This window comes from Capricornis sumatraensis, chromosome 12 (assembly GCF_032405125.1).
Source record: "Capricornis sumatraensis isolate serow.1 chromosome 12, serow.2, whole genome shotgun sequence".
Classification (NCBI taxonomy): Eukaryota; Metazoa; Chordata; class Mammalia; order Artiodactyla; family Bovidae; genus Capricornis; species Capricornis sumatraensis.
In genome coordinates, this window is record NC_091080.1 from 83591888 (window position 1) to 83612830 (window position 20943).

Here is a 20943-nt window from a genome sequence, read left to right on the forward strand (position 1 = left end):
TGACTTGATGGATGTGAGTCTGAGTGAACTCCGGGAGTTGGTGATGGACAGGGAGACCTGGTGTGCTGCGATTCATGGGGTCGCAGAGTCGGACACGACTGAACGACTGAACTGAACTGAGACAGTTTACCTATCTGATTTCAATCTTTACAGTAATCCCATAAAATACGAGACAGTTAGGTAATCATGACCTAGGATTCAAGACTAAAATCCTGGTTTATAAACTCTTAGGCAAGAATCTCAGAGATTCTAAAATGCTGGCAATCTTCCCAAGACCAAAAGACCTATAGAGTTGAGATGCTGAACAGAATGACTCTAATGAATGCTGCTTAAAAAGAAATCCGGCTTAGACTGAACTATAGCACCTCACTGTCCATTGTTACAATCTTATGTCTTCACAGAGTAACTTAGAGCCGAAGAAGTCTCCCTCTCCTGCACACCACACCCACACCACTCCTCACTCCCCACACACGCGGTTTCATTATGACCTTGTATTTTTGTGGCAGAAAGTTCCAGTGGTATTACATAACGGTTGGGATACGAAAAAGCGTTTGGTTAATATTCCAGCTGGTTTTAACTTTCCCCAAATTAAGCAGACTACAGTGAATGAAACTCCTGTGGCATGTGATCATTTTCAAGACCTTTCCAGGCCTCAGATTCATCAACATGAGTTCTCCCTGTCGCATTATTCCCCCTCCTCCCTAAATTGGTGGTGGTGTTTTTTGTTTTTACTATGGGGGCGAGGCAGGGTAGACAGGCTACATAGCAACTCTGTGATTTGATTATAGCTACACAGTCAAAATTGGCTCCACTCTGCTGACCTGCAGTAACATTCAGTATATTCAGACCACTTACCTACTGTTTTTTAATTTCTCCTTAAGTACAACACTGAAGCAAAAGCGTAATTATGAGACCTTCTAATGCAAATCCAGCAAGAGAGAAACCAGTCTCTGCTCACTTCCTCTTTACTCAGTCTCGCTCTGCGAAAGTCCCTTTTCAGTTCAGTCGCTCAGTCATGTCCGACTCTTTGCAAGCCCGTGGACTGCAGCACGCCAGGCTTCCCAGTCCATCACCAATTCCCGGAGCCTGCCCAAACTCCTGTCCATTGAGCTGGTGATGCCATCCAACCTGCCTTCAGTATTTCCCAGCATCAGGGTCTTTTCCAGTGAGTCAGAGTCCCTTAACACAAGGTGAAACCCTGAGGTCCTCTCCCCATCGCCACTTAAAGGACTAAAAACACTATCTCTGAAAGCTATGTGGAGTTTAACAAGGCAGGAACAGCCCCATGAAGCACAGTTATTTTCAACTTGGTGTCAAAGATTCATTCCTCTTACATGTCACTTTAAAGTGTATCTTACTTGACAGTATGGTGGTTGTGGTTTATTTGCTAAGTCGTGTCCAACTCTTGAGACCCCATGGACTGTAGCCTACCAGGCTCTCTGTCCATGGGATTCCCCAGGCAAGAATACTGGAGTGGGCTGCTATTTCCTCCTCCAGGGGATCTTCCCCACCCAGGAATGGAACCAGGGTCTCCTGCATTGCAGGCATTTCTTTACCGTCTTGAGCCACGGGGGAAGCTACTCGATAGTACGGGAAGTGAAAGTGAAGTCACTCAGCCGTGTCCGACTCTGCGACCCCACGGACTGTAGTCTGCCAGGCTCCTCCATTCGTGGAATTTTCCAGCCAAGAGTCCTGGAGCGGGTTGCCATTTCTTTCTCCAGGGATCTTCCGGACCCAGGGATCGAACCTGGGTCTCCCGCATTGCAGGGAGATGCTTTACCATCTGAGCCACCAGGGAAGCCCCTGACTGTATGGACCATACTAATCAAACTACCTAATCCTACGGAGATGGTAGGAAAACAGCCTCTGGCTCATGACCGAGGATCTTCCCCCGGGCCAAGAAATTTCATGTGACTCTCTCACCAAAGAGAGAATCCAGGGGTCTGGATTCTTGTCCTGCTCAAGTTACAGTAGTTAACACTGTCTTAACAAGAGCAGTTCATCGGTTTTCACTAAATGTGACAGAAAGGTTTAAGAAACGAAGGGCGACTTTTCACGACAGTGATATTATTCCTGGCATTTCTGAGGCAGTTACATTCCCTGCAGGACAATCTGCCTGGTGACATACATGAAGCACCACAGACAGAACTCTTACCGCTCTTCATCCTGCCTGAGCAGAGGGAGCGGAGAAAGTCACCCCCTGGGGTTCTTCCGCTTCCCTCTGAGAGCAGATGGCCTTGGAAAGGACTGCCTGGCTCAGCGCCAAGCCGGTCTGCTCTGCAGCCCTCGACTAGATGGCCCTTCCCAGGCTCTCCCAGGTCGGGTGTGGTCTCAAGGCCGAGTCTGGCCAGGACGTGTGGGCAGAAACAAGGTGCCCTGGGTCCTGGCCTGGGTGCATGAGAACTCCCCACAGAAGCCTCCATTTTCACCCCCAAGCTGACTTAGGGAAGCTGAACACAGCTGTAAGGGCAGGGGAAGAGCGACATGAGAGAAGGAACCTGGGTTCCTAGTAACTGGAGGAAAACCAGCCACAGATCAGGCTATGCGTGAGCAAGAAATAAACTTCTATCATATTGAGCCATTAAAAAACCTACGGCGTTCATTCCAGGAGCAGCTGACATGAGGTTACCTCATTCACTGGCCAACTCTAGAACGAGGTTAGACTGACGGGATTAGTGGCTCAGGTGAGACAAGAGATGCAGATGGACTCTCTCTGGAGACACACACAGTCAAGGTGGTGATGCCATGTTTGGCCACAATAAAGCAATCTACTTGGTATGCAGTAAAAATTCCGCTGAGGAGCTGAGGCTGAAAAGGACACCTCTGAAGCACTGCTCCTGAACTTCCATAGTTAGATATTAGCTGGTATATTCATCAGCAAAAATTCGTGAGGTTCTTCCACACTTCCTTTGCCAAAGCGACCATAATTCATGTTAAAATTACAATGCCTGCAGACCACATGAAACCCAACTCTGGATTTACTACGAAACTATGTTGAAGTCATTTCTCAAAGGATAAGTGATAATCAGCAGACAGAATTCAAGATGAGTCTCTTCAGCTGTTAGTTTTTTCCTCTCAATAGAAATTTAACGTCAAGAAGACCTTTGCCTTCCTGTGTGGAAGTCACGTGTGCCCTTCTCTCGTACCATGAAAATGAGAGAGCTTCTTTACAGCGCTTCCCCTTTGCCCCATCGAGACCCAAGCTGGATGCTCCCCCACGGCAACTGTCATTGCTAACCCCCACCTTCTTGCTTCCAACCTCAGTGGATACATCTTCCACTGCAAGGTAATCTGAGATAAATGGAAATAAACACAGCCAATTAAGAAAGGAAATTAACACTCAATAAGTACCCACAACACGCCAGGTACTTTCATATACTCAATTCTATTTACTCTTTGCCACAATGAGGTGAATAACATGATTTTCCATTTTACAAATGAGGAAGCAGGGAAGTTTAAACACAAAGTCCAGGACAAATGACTCTGAAACTTATTCTTCCCATTTCAAACTGTTGCACTTGACCTACGACATACTGCCACTCTTGAGGCAATGAGAAAAAGATAGCATTACCATCCAATATTCATTTCCTTTAAATGTGCATTTCAGTGAATCAACGGCTCACCGATATCCCATCCTCCCACTTATACTTATTACCACATTTCCACAAAATCGAAGCCTGCAGCAGCCCTCTGACATCAGAGCAGGCAGACGCCTACAACACGGCAACCCGAGAGGACAGAGCCGGGGCAGGACAAGGCCTGGCCTTACATTACCCGGGAGTACTGCTGCCTACCCCTCAGGAAGTTCTTTCTATCTGCCAAGTTCTAGTTTCCACAAGAATTATTTCAGAAAGCTTTTCACCAACTCTTTTAAGACATTTGAAAATGCAGTAAAACAGATATATGTCAAGGAACCCGAAACACAAGGAACAATCTTAAACTTTCCACGCAGAACTGGGAAACCATCTTTAACAGAATTCTTTCCCACCTGAAGAACTGCGTGAAGGTTGAAGACTATTTGTAGTATTATACTGTAACCACCACTTTAAGTAATTATTTACTAACCGAGAATTCTTCGAAGTCAAACAGAGATAAAACAGCTCACTAATCAACATTCTCAGTTCTCAGCAGTTAAAAAAAAAAAAAAGACACTAAATTAAAACACGTTTGACATGAAAATATCAAAAGACTCATATTCTTAGGTTGGCCTGAGTCTTCATCACAAACCATGCTAAAATTAGTTGATGAGTGGTTGTCATTAAAACAGCTTTAAAAAAAAAAAATGCACTTTTGATGACAAGGTCTTACTCAGACATTACGCTTACTTGAAAGAGAATTTCAACATCAACCACTTTCTACTGAAAATACATTTCCGTCAGTGACATTTAAGATGAGAGCACCATCGGAGCCAGGTCCTTTCCACTGCAAAGGTCGGGACACTTCTTCCTGAGAGGCTGCTGTGCTCTCTATTGAAGTCCTTCCGGACCGCGGCTCACATCTCAGTCAGGTGCAGCATCTTTGAGCCTTACCTTCAGGTAGGATCCATAATATTTGGTTACGTAGGGACTGTCGCACTGACTCAGCACTGTGATTTCCTGCTGAATGTCCTCGATCTCATCTTCTGCCTCCTCCAGGTCAATGATTTTTATGGCGACCACTTTCTGAGTCCGATTGTCAATGCCTTTGAACACCTCGCCGAAGGAGCCCTTCCCGATTTTCTCCAGTTTGGTAAAAAGCTCTTCAGGATCTGCTTTTAGGTTCTGCAGGAGAGAAGGAAAAGGGAGACTTCAGCAACTCACAGGGGTATTGACAACGGCTAGACCACGGTCTTTCCAGGCCAGATTCGTTTTCCTCACTTAAGGATCAGGCTGGTGGTAATCACGGGTCTTCACACTCAGGACACAAGCATTTCTCAATCTCACCTGCGTGTGCACACAGCAAATGTGCAAACAGGAACAGTGGCCCAGCTCTATAACAGAAGTGAGGAAGGCTCCAGCTTTTATATAAAGTAAACAAGTATCAAATCACTTATCTGAACATGATATATGGATTTATTGATAAATCACTCATGTCTAAGCAAAACTTCTACATTTCTCCCTACACGCAGCCCCCCAATTTTCTTAATTTGGGTAGGTATATACTGAAACATAGGTTAACCAGCAACATCATGTAACAGAGAAAAAGACAGACACCCTAGCCTGTTTCAGAGCAGGCCGTGTCCAGCAAACACAGCCCCATGCATCTGCACTTAACTGCAGCTGCCTTGGCCTAAATATTTAACCGGATCCCAAGAAACAATAGGGAACTGTTTTCTTTTATCAGGTAAACGTCATACCGTTGAAATGGCTTCTAAAGGCTCGTAACCACCAACCTGAAGAGCTGAAAGACACATACCACCTACACCTCGTAAGGTTTAGCTCTAAATTCTCCAGCACCCACCCTAACGAGCTCCCTTGACCAGAGAGAAGGGTGAGCAGCTGAGTTCTCCGTGGGCAGCACCTGTCACCCCCCAGGAGGGAGGGAGAGGTGGCGCTGACACTTGGGAGAGCCAGGGATCCTTCCCATCTTAACCCCGAGGAGCTGCTCAGACTACACCCTACAGACACGCCTTCCCTGTGAAGCAGTGGGGAGGAGGGCTGAAAGGAGCAAGAGCAACAGACCAGGAACACAGACCCACAGAAAGTAAGGGGTCAGACACAGAGCTGGCAGTGTGGGCGGCTCTGGGTTAACCAGGCCTTGCGGACTCACCGGACTCAATTGCTGGCTGATGCCTCCTCCCCTGACCTGGACGAGCCTGTAGACTGTTACAACCGTGCCTCCAGCTTTGAAACGTTCCCTCCCCGAGGCCAGGGCCCCTCCTGCACTGCGCCTGCCACTCCCCTCGAACCCCGGCTGGCCTTGGGATTTCCTGCGACACTGGGCTAGGTTAAGCCTGCGATCCTGCAGCTGCACCTCCATCGGCCCCTCGGGAGGCCTGGGCTGGCTGCCGGCAGGCAGAACCCAGGCCTGCGTCACCCAGCCGGCCAACTGCAGGCACAGGGAGGGATGCCCAGTGTCCTCACTGCCCAACCTGGGCCAGGCCAGCAGCTCTCCCGCCGACCACGAGCAGCGAGCGAGCCCTGTGCAAAAGCCCCAGGTCAACCTGAGGAATAGGGAGAAACAATAAATCACTATTTGTTTCAGGCACAAAGTTCTGGGGCGATATGTCACCCTACTGATAACAGAAATCAACAGAGATCGCTGACCACTGCCAGACAAAAGTGTCCATTCCTGAGGACAGGGTCCAGACAGACAGACTTTCTGTACTCAGGAGAGTAGTGTGTCATTTCAATAAACTGCCCCTTTCCCTTGTGCTGTTGTTTAAAACCACTTAGGAAAAAACAGCTGTTTTCACTACTGCCTTGACCCTCCTCCCTGAGGCCCTTTCCCGAGCATCTGCACCCAGGAAGTCAGTACAGGTCTTCTGCCTCGCACCTGCTCAAGTATGGTGCAGCATTCCACCCTCTGCCATTGGGCCACCAGCTATAAATCCAACTAAAATCCACCCCTGGCAAGAAGGGAGCCACAGACTTCCCTGGTGGTGCAGCAGATGGGAACCCACCTGCTAATCCAGGGGACACGGGCTCCATCTCTGGCCTGGGAAGCTCCCATCTGCCCCAGAGCAACTAAGCCTGTGGGCCACAACTACTAAGGCTGCGCTTGACACCCCTTGAGCCACCACTACTGAGCCTGCACACCACAACTGCTGAAGCCCGTGAGCTTGGAGCCTGTGCTTCGCAACGAGGGAAGACACCGCAACCGAGAAGCCGGTGCACGGCAAAGCAAGAGTAGCCCCCGCCTCTTGCCACAACTAGAGAAAGCCTGAGTGCAGCAACGAAGACCCAGTGCAATCGGAAAATAAATACATTCATAAAAAGGAGAAGGGAGCCATCTGTCAAGATGGTGACGGCAGAGCCCTGAACAAACAAGGGTCCCCGCCCTTCGGCAGTTCTTGCACAAGACCGTCACCAAGCGCTGCAGCCCGTGCAGTGCGGTCAGAAAATCAAAGCCAGAGATGACCTAGTGCACAAAGGAACGTCAAGATTCTGCCGCCAGAATCCGCTCTCCGAAGACTGCAGATCTCCTGGGAAGGAGGGGTATCATCCTGCCGACCATCTCGATATTTCAGAGAGGTCTAAGCTGAACCAAGCGCTGGTCATCACCCGAGGTTAGAAAGGCCTGCCCTTCACCCCACCCGTCCCCCACATGCCTGAAAGGCAACCAGCTTCTGAGCAGGAGTCAGACACACAAAGGCTTGGTCTTCTCTGAGCAGGGAAAGCCAGGACCCTTCCCCACCCTTTCCCTCTCCTAGGGCAACGAGTTGGGGGACTTGGACAGAGACTGAGGGCGGGAGCAGGGGTTCGGTGTTGCCTGCACAGCCCGCTCTTCAGGTTCCAGACCAGTCACTCAAGAACATCACTTCGATGCCCAGTGGAACTTCCCCAGTCCTGCAGCTGAGCCAGGAGATCATTACTCCATGGCCGAGGGGGTGTAAGTCTCACAAATTCGCTCACCAACCTATGTGATCCCACTGAACTAACTGCCCACTGGGTTTGTGTCTCCCCCTCTGAGGGAAGGACTGGAGAGAGAAATAACAGAAAAAGGAGCACCTCTCCAGATTACATGCACCTAAGAGCGGGGATCTGGTACCCACCAACCAAGGGATGCGTCTGTAAGAGACGGCACTCCCATACTGACGTCTCCTCTGCTCGCACCTCTCCACATCCCTCAAAACCTTCCCCACCTGGGTCAGGAAACAGCCCAAGAGCCTACCTGGGGGAGCCTGGAGGTTAAGTGAAAACTTTCAGGAGATGACACTGGCTTATCCTAATTCTTATGGCTTCAGTCTTTTCCATCACCCTCCTCACCACAGCAACTCCAAGCCATCTGTCTCTGCAAACTTTGGTCAGTGAAATTCTAAGCCTTTCTACCCACTCATACTTTGTCTTGTTTAACTTCAAAATTTAGGAAAAATCAGGGCATTCATTACACGTCCTAAGGTCAGGATCCTTGAAACCAACCACAATATGGAGACGTTGCGGCTTCCCTGGGGTAGGGGGTCCAGGCACAGGTCTGGGCTCTGCAAAGGCTCCCAAGGTCCCTTCCCCACTGAGCTCAGGAAAGCCTGGCTCAAGATCATCGAAGAGCCAAAACCAAGGGAACATGCCCAGGCAATCTGGGATCACCAGTTCAGCAAATGTTTCTCACTAACTATGATACGGAAGTGCCAGGGCTACTGGCTACCCCAAAGCCTGGGATCTCCCGGAAGCCAGACGGGAACAGGAATGAGCGCAGGAGAAGTGGCTGTCACCGTGCAGGCGGCACAGGGGGGGTCCGGTTCCTGAACCCTGAGGAAGGATTCTGATCCCCCTGAGAAAAGAAACCCCGGGGTGCGATGCCTGCTTAACTCTGGCCTCTACGGTCATTCAGCCCATTTCATGATCCATCGAGAGAACTCATTAAAATACTTCCGCGATGACTTAAGTATTTTATATTTTTAAACCTGAACAGCTATTACTGTGTTCTTTTGATCACTTCTGGCAATGAAAAACTGCATCTGGCATCACTAATCAACCTTCAAAGGCCCTCAGCTTCAAACGTACTACTTGTACCATTGTGCACACGGCACCACTCTGGGCTGAAGCCAAAACCCAGGAAAAGAAAAAGGAACGGTCCAGGTTTGCTGTGCTCTAATACCCGCTCCTTATCACATCACCATCCCCGAAGCAACAGACGAGAGGGCAGCGGGGTTCGGCTGGGTCTGGACTAGGCGGGCCCCTTCCTTCTTCTGAACTTGGTAAGCATCCCGAGGGAAGGACAGAACTCTCCTCCTGGAGCCCAAGTTGGCCTCAGAACCCCGCTCTCCCCACCTCCCCAAGGCAGCCAGGCGGGCGCTATAGGTGGGCCATTTCCCACGACCTCATCTTCCCATGTCGGTTTCTCCAATATTATTAGCAATGTTACCATCTGTTATTCCCAAAGCTGGAAACCCCTGCCCTGCAATTCGTCTTATGCCCACCGACCAGAACTGTCTCTGCGTGCAGCCCCTCGACCACGCCAGGCTCACCCACAGCGGCTACACCCCTAGACCCCCCTGCACACCCTGCTGCCAGAGCTCGGCTTCCTCACAGCTCATGGTTTTTCCTTCACCGCTTAAACCAGTGGGGACAGCACACCATCTCAAGGCTGAAGTCACACACTCGCCATGAAGCTGAAGCCCACAGCCCCTTCCCACCCCCACTGCCTGCTGCTCCCCCAACTGACCCTCCAACCACTCAACTTCTCAACACCGTCTACGAGCACCCAGGCCTACAGGCTGTACTCATGACTGTGGATAGAGAATTCTACAGGGGCAGAACGAGTGAGGGTCAACTCCGGGGCTTCCTCATCCCGACTGGGTGATTCTACTAGAATTCTTGGTCCTTTCTACACCTGGTTCCTTGTGCCCTCAAAGAGGCTGCTATGACTCCCCTGTTACAGCTGAAAAGTTCCCGTCTGCTGATGCGAACCCGGAGCCTGGCCCCAGGGCTCCTTTTTGCTAGGGCACGTGCTTCATGACACTGGTTGAAAACCGTATTCACAACATTTTACAGAGTATTTTCCCCCTCGAGACTACAACTGCCACTTAAGAACGTTATCTTGTGATCCTGCCAACCTAACCCAGCAAAGAGATGAGTAGCACGGGAACCTGCAGGCGACACCCAAGACCCGTTAAAAAAAAAAAAGCAAAATCAAGGGCTTCCCTGGTGGTCCAGTGGTTAAGAATCCACCTAGCAATGCAGGGGAGGTGAGTTCCATCCCTGGTTGGTCCAGGAAGATCCCACATGCCTTGGAGCAACTGAGCCCACACGCGGCAACTGCTGAAGCCCTCGGGCCTAGAGCCCATGCTGGGCAGTAAGAGAAGTCAGGCAATGAGAACCCTTCGAACTGCAACAAAGAGGAGCTCCCGTGTGCCACAAGAAAAAACCCCGTGAGCAGCAATGAAGACCCCCACAGGCAAAAAATAAATGAGTCAATCTTAAAAAATAATAACACATCACAATAAAAATTAAAACAAAAAAAACCAGCCAAAGTTCAGCTCATAATGAGAAGGAGACAAGGAAAACCTTGCAGCTATGGCCTAAAACATTACAAGGTCCTGGGCACACCAGATGCTCGGCTCTGATTCTCCAAAGCATCCTTTAGGGCAGCAGCTGGACAAGACCTGCAGAAAAAAGACACTAGATACACCCCCGTCCCTACCCCAGAGAAACTACCAAACAGAGAGATTCAATGCAGTCCTTCTGAGTGCTTAAATTATCTGCCAGAAATCCAGGCTTCCAGGTAGCCACAGGTACCTGCATTCTAAGCAACCCGAGTTCAGGTCTCAGCTCTACCACACTACCAGCAAGTCATGGAAACACCCCGCCAGCTTCCACATACGTACATCCTTACTGCCTAGGATGCTGAGAGGATAAAATCAGAACCTAAGGAAAGCTCCCTGAATGGTATCTGCTTGAACACTCCTTAGTAAACAGAAACCACTTTGGCTGTTACGGTTGCTTTTGTGTGTACTTAACACCGAGCTATTCTTTCTGACAACACTTGGTCAAGACTGAGCAGCTTCTTCAGTTCAGTTCAGTTGCTCAGTCGTATTCAACTCTTTGCGACCCCATGAATCACAGCACGGCAGGCCTCCCTGTCCATCACCATCTCCCGGAGTTCACTCAGACTCATGTCCATCGAGTCCGTGATGCCATCCAGCCGTCTCATCCTCTGTCATCCCCTTCTCCTCCTGCCCCCAATCCCTCCCAGCATCAGAGTCTTTTCCAATGAGTCAACTCTTTGCATGAGGTGGCCAAAGTACTGGAGCTTCAGCTTTAGCATCATTCCTTCCAAAGAAATCCCAGGGCTGATCTCCTTGCAGTCCAAGGGACCCTCAAGAGTCTTCTCCAACACCACAGTTCAAAAGCATCAATTCTTCGGCGCTCAGCCTTCTTCACAGTCCAATTCTCACATCCATACATGACCACAGGAAAAACCATAGCCTTGACTAGACAGACCTTAGTCAGCAAAGTAATGTCTCTGCTTTTGAATATACTATCTAGGTTAGTCATAACTTTTCTTCCAAGGAGTAAGTGTCTTTTAATTTCATGGCTGCAGTCACCATCTGCAGTGATTTTGGAGCCCCAAAAAATAAAGTCTGACACTGTTTCCACTGTTTCCCCATCTATTTCCCATGAAGTGATAAGACCGGATGCCATGATCTTCGTTTTCTGAATGTTGAGCTTTAAGCCAACTTTTTCACTCTCCTCTTTCACTTTCATCAAGAGACTTTTTAGCTCCTCTTCACTTTCTGCCATAAGGTGGTATCATCTGCATATCTGAGGTTATTGATATTTCTCCTGGCAATCTTGATTCCAGCTTGTGTTTCTTCCAGTCCAGCGTTTCTCATGATGTACTCTGCATAAAAGTTAAATAAGCAGGGTGACAATATACAGCCTTGACGTACTCCTTTTCCTATTTGGAACCAGTCTGTTGTTCCATGTCCAGTTCTAACTGTTGCTTTCCTATTTGGAACCAGTCTGTTATTGCATGTCCAGTTCTAACTGACTTGCATACATTTTTCTCAAGAGGCAGGTTAGGTGGTCTTGGATTCCCATCTCTTTCAGAATTTTCCACAGTTTATTGTGATCCACACAGTCAAAGGCTTTGGCATAGTCAATAAAGCAGAAATAGATGTTTTTCTGGAACTCTCTTGCTTTTTCCATGATCCAGCAGATGTTGGCAATTTGATCTCTGGTTCCTCTGCCTTTTCTAAAACCAGCTTGAACATCACGGAGTTCACGGTTCACGTATTGCTGAAGTCTGGCTTGGAGAATTTTGAGCATTACTTTACTAGTGTGTGAGATGAGTGCAATTGTGTGGTAGTTTGAGCATTCTTTGGCATTGCCTTTCTTTGGAATTGCAATGAAAACTAACCTTTTCCAGTCCTGTGGCCACTGCTGAGTTTTCCAAATTTGCTGGCATACTGAGTGCAGCACTTTCACAGCATCTTTCAGGATTTGAAACAACTCAACTGGAATTCCATCACCTCCACTAGCTTTGTTCGTAGTGATGCTTTCTAAGGCCCACTTGACTTCACATTCCAAGATGTCTGGCTCTAGATTAGTGATCACATCATCATGATTATCTGGGTCGTGAAGATCTTTTCTGTACAGTTCTTCCGTGTACTCTTGCTACCTCTTCTTAATAACTTCTGCTTCTGTTAGGTCCAGACCATTTCACGAGACTCACAAACCAGCATACCCTCCATGGCACGATCCTAAAATCAGCTAAAATCCCCTTTCCTCCCTCAGGAAGGGGACAAGGAGAATTCTAGGAGGCCTGAGTGGACATCCTCAGAGAGAGAGAAGGAAACAGCTGTGAACTCCCAAGTACAGAGGCCACCCTGGGGTGCACTAGCCAGAGAGGCCAGAGGGCCCTGTGGCCTGGGTGGTGTTCTAACACGAGGGTCCAGGGCGGATGCTGAGCCGCCCGGGCAATGACACCTCCCCACCCCCAGTATGAGGCTCTCAGGGCTAAGAAAGGATGCTGCTGCTGCTGCTAAGTTGCTTCAGTCGTGTCTGACTCTGCAACCCCATAGACAGCAGCCCATCAGGCTCCTCTGTCCCTGGGATTCTCCAGGCAAGAATACTAGAGTGGGTTGCCATTTCCTTGTCCAATGCATGCATGCATGCTAAGTCACTTCAGTCATGTCCGACTCTGTGGGACCCTATGGACAGCAGCCCACCAGGCTCCTTCGTCCACAGGATTCTCCAGGCAAGAATACTGGGGTGGGCTGCCATTTCCTTCTCCTGGGAGCTATAAATAAGCAAAGATGGTGCCTATGAGAACCTTCCAAGCCTTCATAAACCTCCCTTTTAAACTTGCCGATAATGGTGACTACTAGATCCCTTAAAATAGAGAAAAGGACTTCCCTGGTGGTACAGCGGATAGGAATCCACCTGCCAGTGCTGGGGACACAGGCTCGATCCCTGCCCCCAGGAAGAATCCACATGCCGAGAGGCTACTAAAACCCTTGTGCCACAACTACAGAGTCCAAGAGCCTAGAAGCCACTGCAAGGAGGAGCAGGTGCGCCACATGTGAGAGCAGCTCCTGCTCGCTGCAACTAGAGGAAGCCCTCAGACAGCAGTGAAGACCAGCACAACCAAAAATAAATTCGAAGAGAAAAGACGGGTCCGCTCTGCATCAGCAGCCTCAGGAGAAGGGGCTCAAGCTAGATGAGCAGAAGGGATTTTAAGTGGTAAAAGGAACACAGGCCCAAGTTCACGGAGAATTACAGCAAAGAAGGCAAGATGCAAAAGGCAGAGGCTTGGGACACGCAGACACCCCACACAAACACATACTTTTGGTCTGTGTAACAGGAATCCTGTTAATCGTTTCTGAGCAGAAACCCCAATCTAAGAAATCTTGCAAAACAATCTGTAGAAGGTTTGAAAGCATAAGGCCGCTGCATGCTGACAGCCATAACCGAGCTGGAATCCTGGCTCCCCAGGTCACAAAGCAGGTGCGGTCAGAGGCCGTGAAACTCTTCAGTCTCAGACCTGGCCTGGGTGGAACGAACCCTGAGAAAGATGGCTGCCATTTCTGCAAGCCCCTCCATTTCCAAATGCGCCCCTGGACGGAGAGGTTATCTCTGCCTTATGGTGGCTACGGGATCTGCCCCAGGACACAGGGCCTGTGACAGACCCTGAAACGGAACTCGGGGCCGTCTGACTCCAAAGAGTGAGCACACTGCTAATGGTCTTCCAAGCTCTGGCAGCAGATCGCGATAGAAAGAGCACAAGATTAAGACTGAAAAGACCTGGGTTTCCCTCCTGCAGTAACGCACTGCTGCGTGACCTTGAGCAAGGTCTTAACTTCTGGGTAAAAGGGAACAACAATGCCTGAGTGTTTACTGAACTCACAGGTGCGGCAGAGGATCAAATCCAACCAAGTGCAGAGGGGAAAGCGAGGCCCACCGCAAACCCTTTTGCAGAGCACAGGTGACAGCTGTTACCTTGCAGGGCGGGCGCCGGCTCTCAGCAAGCACAGCTAAGGCGAGTGAGGTCAGTTTTAAACCAGCACTCAGCTTTGGAGACATTTTAGAAATCACTATAAAACACTGGCCCAGCAAACACTGGACGGCATCACCGACTCATGGACATGAGTTTGAGTAGGTTCCGGGAGTTGGTGACGGACAGGGAGGCCTGGCGTGCTGCAGTCCATGGAGTCACAGAGTCGGACACGACTGAGCGACTGAACTGAAAACACCGGCCCAAACACAAGAGGACAAACCATGCATAACACATGGCCCCGACAAGATGAAAAATTATTGTCTTAAAGTATGGCTTAACTTCATATTCCCACTTTTTAAAAAACCACAAATTATTCTTCCCATAAATATTTTTAAAGCTAATTAGAACAAATAAAAACTCCTGAAAACTTGCCTCATCCATTTAATCTAACCACTATATTTCAGGAGGCTTTCTGGACTCAAAGTATACTTGGGCCATTTGTCTCATCAAGCCTATTGACCCTACAACAGGGTTTCCCTCCTAACAAGCTCAAGCGAAGTGAAGTGAAGTTGCTCAGTCGTGTCCAACTCTTTGCGACCCCGTGGACTGCAGCCTACCAGGCTTCTCTGTCCATGGGATTCTCCAGGCAAGAATACTGGAGTGGGTTACCATTTCCTTCTCCAGGGGATCTTCCCAACCCAGGGATCGAACCCAGGTCTCCCACATTGGAGGCAGACACTTTAACCTCTGAGCCACCAGGGAAGCAAAGCTCACTCTATACCAGGGTCTTTCCCACACCTCGCCCACCTGAAAAATCAAGCTGCCTTCTCATAAAATACATACAGGAATATATATACATACACATAAGGCCAATGCAAAGTTAATAAACCAAAAAAAGCACCCCTCCCCTCAAAGCCAACTACTCTTTTATGGGGATGTTCCCAGAAATCCTATAACCAGGAGTCTCTACAACATTCAAACCCCATTCAACTCCAGGACCAGAGGCACAAAGAAACTTGGCGGGAGGAGCGGGGGGGGGCGGGGAACCTCCTGCTTCTCCCTGGCTGGGGAAGCCCCTCCCACACTTCTAGGAAGGCGTCCAGCCACCAGACATGGGTCACGGCCACATGTCAGTGCGCCCACCTCTACCCCCACCCACCAGACATGGCTGGACACAAGCAGAACGGTGAACTTCGGGCTCCTTGTTCCAACCTGGAGAGGTCTCAGGGCAGGACTTTCTCATTCACCCCCTGATGCTGCCTCGGGACCCGGGGAGCCAGAGCAAAACTACCTCGGTTTCCTTCTCCATCAGCCCGCACGCACCCCTCAAAGGCACCAGAGACATGACAGGCTGTCTCGGCCAGGAGGAAGAAGGAACCACCCGAGGAGTCTGCTGTCTCCTCTGCCTTGTCAGGAGGAACTCGGGGCCCAGGGGAGAGACTGCAACCCCGAGAGACCCACAGGGCATGGGGGACCCCACGGGGGGGAGTGGGGGCGGGTGCAGGGCCAGTGGTTCCCAGCACAGGTGCAACCAGCCAGGACTGCCTGTGCACCGGGCCCACCAGGAAACCCCAATCCCTGGGGCAAGGGCCCCAGCCCCAGCATTATTTAACCTCCCTGTAACCCGCCCTGAAGATTTCACCGTGCAGCCAAGGTTGAGAGCAGGGGCCTGGCCCCAAAGGCCGCCTGCAGTCACAGGCCTGCAGAACTCCCCGCAGCGTGCTCACCTGCTCTCCTCACAGCGCAGCAGGGGGCGGGCCCCCCCCCAGCTTGCGTGTCCAGTCTTTCCTCTCCAGCCCCTTCCTCTCCCGCCTGGCTGACCACCAAGGACACCCATTCGCTGTCTCTAGCCCCAAGTGTTTCACATTAACCAGTTGGCTGACTTAAAGTCTCCAAAATAAAAACCGTTGTTGTTCAGTCGCTTGACTCTTTGCAACCCATGGACTGCAGCACGCCAGGCTTCCCTGTCCTTCACCAGCTCCCGGAGTTTGCTCAAACTCGTCCATTGAATCAGTAACCATTATTTACCAGGTAGAGCTCTTTCAATAGCAGGTGGCTCCAATTAGCTCAGCATTAGCAGATTTCTATCCTCAGATGGTCTTTTAGAAGAAGTCTCACTCCGAGCTAACTGATGGGAGGCCATTTTTTCAGGGTGAGGCCTAAGTCCCAGGTTTGCACAGAAACGGGCTTCCCTGCGCAGCGCATCAAGCCCCCGGCACTCTAGGTGAGCTTCTCGCAGCTGGTTTCCACGTCGATAGCTGCCTCCAATGAGCAGCCCGTGTAGCCTCACACCCCAGCGCTTTGAGGCATGCGACACGCACTCCACAAGCCCATCAGTAAACCCACCTCCCCAACCTGTGTTTCCAGCCACCTGGACAAACACTCGACAAAATGTGACAAGGAGGAAAACCGAGACGGAGATGTTAAATGCATAAACTTATGTCTACACTTACATATCCAGATTACTAGAAATTCTCCTAAAACTCTTAATATTTAGGGAATCCTAGTAACAGCATTCTATTCTTTTATGTGGATGTTTAAAGTAGAAACGGCTCTAACAAAATGCAATTTTTAGAAAAGCATTAAAACTGAGGGGGGAAAAAAGTGATTGCAAACACTCAAGTTACTTGTTTCAGGCAGGACGCACTCCTGGGGTGCGGGACGGGGGATCCAGGCTGGAAGCCACCTGGAGAAGCCCCCCGCCATCACTCACTTAGGGCCAAGCTCTTTCTCAGCATGGACTGAACAATCTGGGTACGACCCCGCCCACTGCCTGCCCAGCGCCAAACGCTCCAAGACACTGTGCTGGACGCTCGGCGGGGTCACCTCCTTCGCAGCCCCTGCACCCTGAGGCCCGACTGCAGGATGAGCCAGGGGCTTGGGGCTGCAACTCGCCCTGGGTCACAAAGCTCAGGGAGAGCTTGGCACCCTAGAGTCTCCATGCAGGGACGTGTCACCCCCCCGGCCAGCTCCCCCAGCGGATACTGGGTGCCCTTTTCTGCAGTGAGGGGCTCCCCAGCTGGAAGATGAAGGCTTGGGGTTTCTCTCAGGTGGCGAGCAGGCCCAGGTGTTGCAGCAAAGACCAAATTCAGGCTGGTTTCGTTTAGACAAGCACTTGATGAAAGATACGCCATGTGTTCCAAATGAAATTATGTCTACAGCTCATTGAGAATGAACCCTGGCAGCTTCTTTATTAAACCAAAACACAAATAACAAGCCAGCCACTGAAAATACACTGACCAGTCCTGACACCAAGACACCCTGACGACCAGCTGTCGCTCCTGTTCCCAGGAGCTCCTCTCGCGAAGGAGCATGCTGAGCAGTTCTGCCATAGGCCTCGTCTGGGGGGCTGCCAGCCCACAAAGAAGGGACTTCGAGCCTCACACAGCAGAGGAACCTGGGGTGCAGTGGGCAGCTCACTCACACAAGGTTAAGAAGCGTGGAGGAGGCTGGTCCTCACACGGGGCTCAGATAACAAGGTGCACACACCAGTCCAGGCGAGAGCGACCCTCTGCCACCTCGGGGGGCTCCAAGCAGATCACGCGCCCACTGGTCCCCTCTCCTGCACAGAAGGGGCTCACGTCACACAGCCCACGGCCTGGCATGGAGGGCACCCTCAGTGAGTGTCAGCAGAGAGGAGGCAGATGGGAGCCCTCTCCCCAGAGCAGAGACCTGGCTGGGCACCCTGGCTGCTCGGCCTCCCCAGCAGGTAGCACCCAGCTGCACAGATGGGTGCTTCGGGCAGGCAGCTCTGCCTTCCAGGTAGGAGACCCCATGGACTGTAGCCCGCCGGGCTCCTCTGTCCGTGCAATTTCCCAGGCAAGAATACTGGAGAGGGTTGCCATTCCCTTCTCCAGGGGATCTTCTTGACCCGGGGATCGAACCCGGGTCTCCTGCATGGCAGGCGGATTCTTTACCGCCTGAGCCACCAGGGAAGCTCCAGGGAGTGAGAGGGAAGACGCAAAATCGCCTGCATCTGATTCCCAGACCTGATGAGGGACCCTGGACAAGTCACCCAGCTGACCCGGACCTCAGTTTCCTCTTCTGTAAACGGGGGAGAAGAGCGCCTCCATTCAAGGCCGCACGGGAGGGGGAGATGAGAGCTGATCTATGCGGAAGGACTAGGCGCCTCTTGTTCAGCCCAGTCCCGGGTTCAGCTCAAGGTCACAGTAGGCGGGCCCCGCCCGGCCTCCAGCTGCCGCCCCGGTTTCACCATCACGACAGACAGATTACTTGCTCTCCGTCACCCCTTATCAGTGTCATGGGTCCACAGGCAATCAGCAAGTGCCCACCGCTTCCAGAACCTCCGCCCTGAGGATCACTGTGGACTTCAGGTTTCAGCAGAGACCGGCGTTCCCACATGGGCCATCACTCTGCTGATCCCTTCCTGGGCAGCGGCTTATCTCCACCTTACACTGACCTTCGGCTCCAGGGACGAGGTGTCAGCTCATCTTATCTGTCTCATCATCTCCCGTCTCTGTGGACCGTTTCTCCTCCTCTTCCCAGCCTGTGTTTGTGTGACACACACACGGCCCAGGAGCACTCCGTGTGTGGGAACCACCGCTCTCTGATGGGTTCCCCACAGTGGCTCACCTGCTGCTCAACCTCCCAGGCTCATTTCCTCTCCCACAGGCCCCCAGAGCAGCCTTTCGTACTCACTCCTTAATTAGACCCAAACGGAGGTGAAAGAATTTCCTCATTACCCAGAAAACCACAGGAAAGGGATCACTTTGTCCTGCCTTCTCAAAATCTGTCAGGATTTTGGAAGATACCATAAGGAAAACTAAGTAAGTAGACATAAGAGTCCAGGGCTGTGGTTTACGGGGATGACCGAAAGAAACGGATTAATAACCAAAACTTACATAAAAAGTTGCCCCACCAAAACAAAGCAGAAGCTTCCCTGGTGGCTCAGACGGCAAAGAATGCAGGAGACCTGGGTTCAATCCTTGGGTTGGGAAGTTCCCCGGAGAAGGGAATGGATACCCACTCCACTCTTCTTGCCTGGGAAATCCCACGGACAGAGGAGCCGGGCAGGCTATAGTCCTTGGGGTCACAAAGAGTCGACATGACCGAGTGACTAACACTCCCACTTCCAACCTGTTCACGCCAGTTGTGTCAGCCTGAAGCACACTTCTTTCTCATGGGCGGGTTAGGCTGGCTCTAACACTCAGATGCCTCCAGAAGAGTCAGGACTGTATCACAGCTTTTTGGTTACTGGCTTGCTTTTCTCTATTTTGCCATACTGATTGATGTACCATATCTACGCTATACTGGAAGCAGCGGTAATAAATCTATGAAAACCACAATATGTCCCACAATATGCTGGAGGGATAGGAAATGGTGCAGCCGCTTCAGAAAGCAGTTCGGCAATTTCTCAAAAAGTTAAGCATAAAACCACCTGGAAATCACCTCTATGTCCATCAGCTGGTGATGGACCAAGAAACGTGGTGATTAACAACAGACACTGTTCAGCATGAAATAGGCACTAACTACGCACACGTGCTACGTCATGACCCTCAGAAATACTATCCAGGTGAAAGCCGCCAGCGATGAGGGACCACGTGCTGTAGAACTCCCTGGATAGGAAACACCCAGAAAAGGCCAAATGATGGAGAGAAACAGCATGAGAGACCACACTGGGGGAAGGAGAATGTTCTACACTGACTCGGGGGTGATTTTACCACTTGGTAAAGTTACTAAAGTTGTTCAATCACTGAGTTGTTCACCTGGAAGGAAGGCATTTATATGACACATAAAAGACGCCACAATGACGAGGATGTTTATAAGAAAAACCACACAGGGCGTATCTTTCTTAACCTGCCTCCCTAGTGACTGCGGGGAAGGGCAGAGACGCCACCTGGCTCATCCTACCCCAGCACTCTGCCAGATTTCTGGCACCGAGGGAGTGCTCAGCATCCAGGGAATGAATTTTTTTTTTTTTTTTTAAAAAACAAAACATAGGTCCACCCTCTTCCACGGCTCCAAGATTAACCTCAGCTTCACACTCCACCTACTTCCCCACCCAATCTAACACCCCGACAGAATGGTCTGTAGAGGCCACTGGCCAACATGTCCATGATGCTTCAAGACCAAACGTGACAGGACCTTGACAAACTACCTATGAAGTGCGGTGTCTGTTCAAAGTTTAAAAAGTGTTTTCCTTTTATCTTTGGAAGAGAAATAGGATTTTTTTAAAAAAAAAAACCTTTGGGGCTGTGGGGAGAGAAGAGAACAATCTCAGTATCAGATTTTCGAACACGGTGACAATTCAGGAAAAACTGCAATTTAAAATAAATCTTTAAGTTCTGTCGTGAGAGATTTGTTGCTTCTGACTCAGAGGCACCCAGTGTAATAAGCGTACCGGGGGAATTAAATGCTGTGAGTGAAGCCCTGACTCACCTGCATTCTGCACCATCTGTCTGTCTGGCATTTCGCTAGACCGTGATCATTAAGGAGAAGCCATCAATCTTTGAAATGCAGGGCTTTATTTTCCAGAACTAGTCCCATTACGGCTGCAAGCCGTGAGTAAGCACGGACTGCCTGCTACACAGCAGACTAGCTGGAGCTCACGCGGCCTGTTCCACTTAATCCCAGGTTTCAGCAACGCCAGCACCTGCCGTTTACACAGGAAATGCAAGGCTTCCTCGTGCGTGTGGGGCGTCGTGGTTCAGGGTGTGGCCTTCTGAGACCAATGGATTCAAAGCCAGGCCCCACCACATGCCTGCTTGATGCTCATGGGCGAGAACCTCTGAAGAAAGTGTGGTTTTCCAGTCTTTGAAGAGGGGAGGAATTAGTGATCCAATTTCCTCTAATCACACGCCATTAACGGCTTCTCATTTCTGATCCCAGCTTGAACACAAGGCC

General features: G+C 50.5%; 1 protein-coding gene across 1 annotated transcript in view; it reads right to left on the bottom strand.

Annotated features, from left to right (window-relative positions):
• STK24 (serine/threonine kinase 24) overlaps window positions 1–20943 on the bottom strand; it is a 94744-nt gene that overhangs the window by 46312 nt on the left and 27489 nt on the right. The window contains exon 2 of the mRNA XM_068984214.1: window positions 4530–4760. Coding sequence (XP_068840315.1) covers window positions 4530–4760 — 231 coding nt within the window. The remainder of the gene's footprint in view (window positions 1–4529; window positions 4761–20943) is intronic.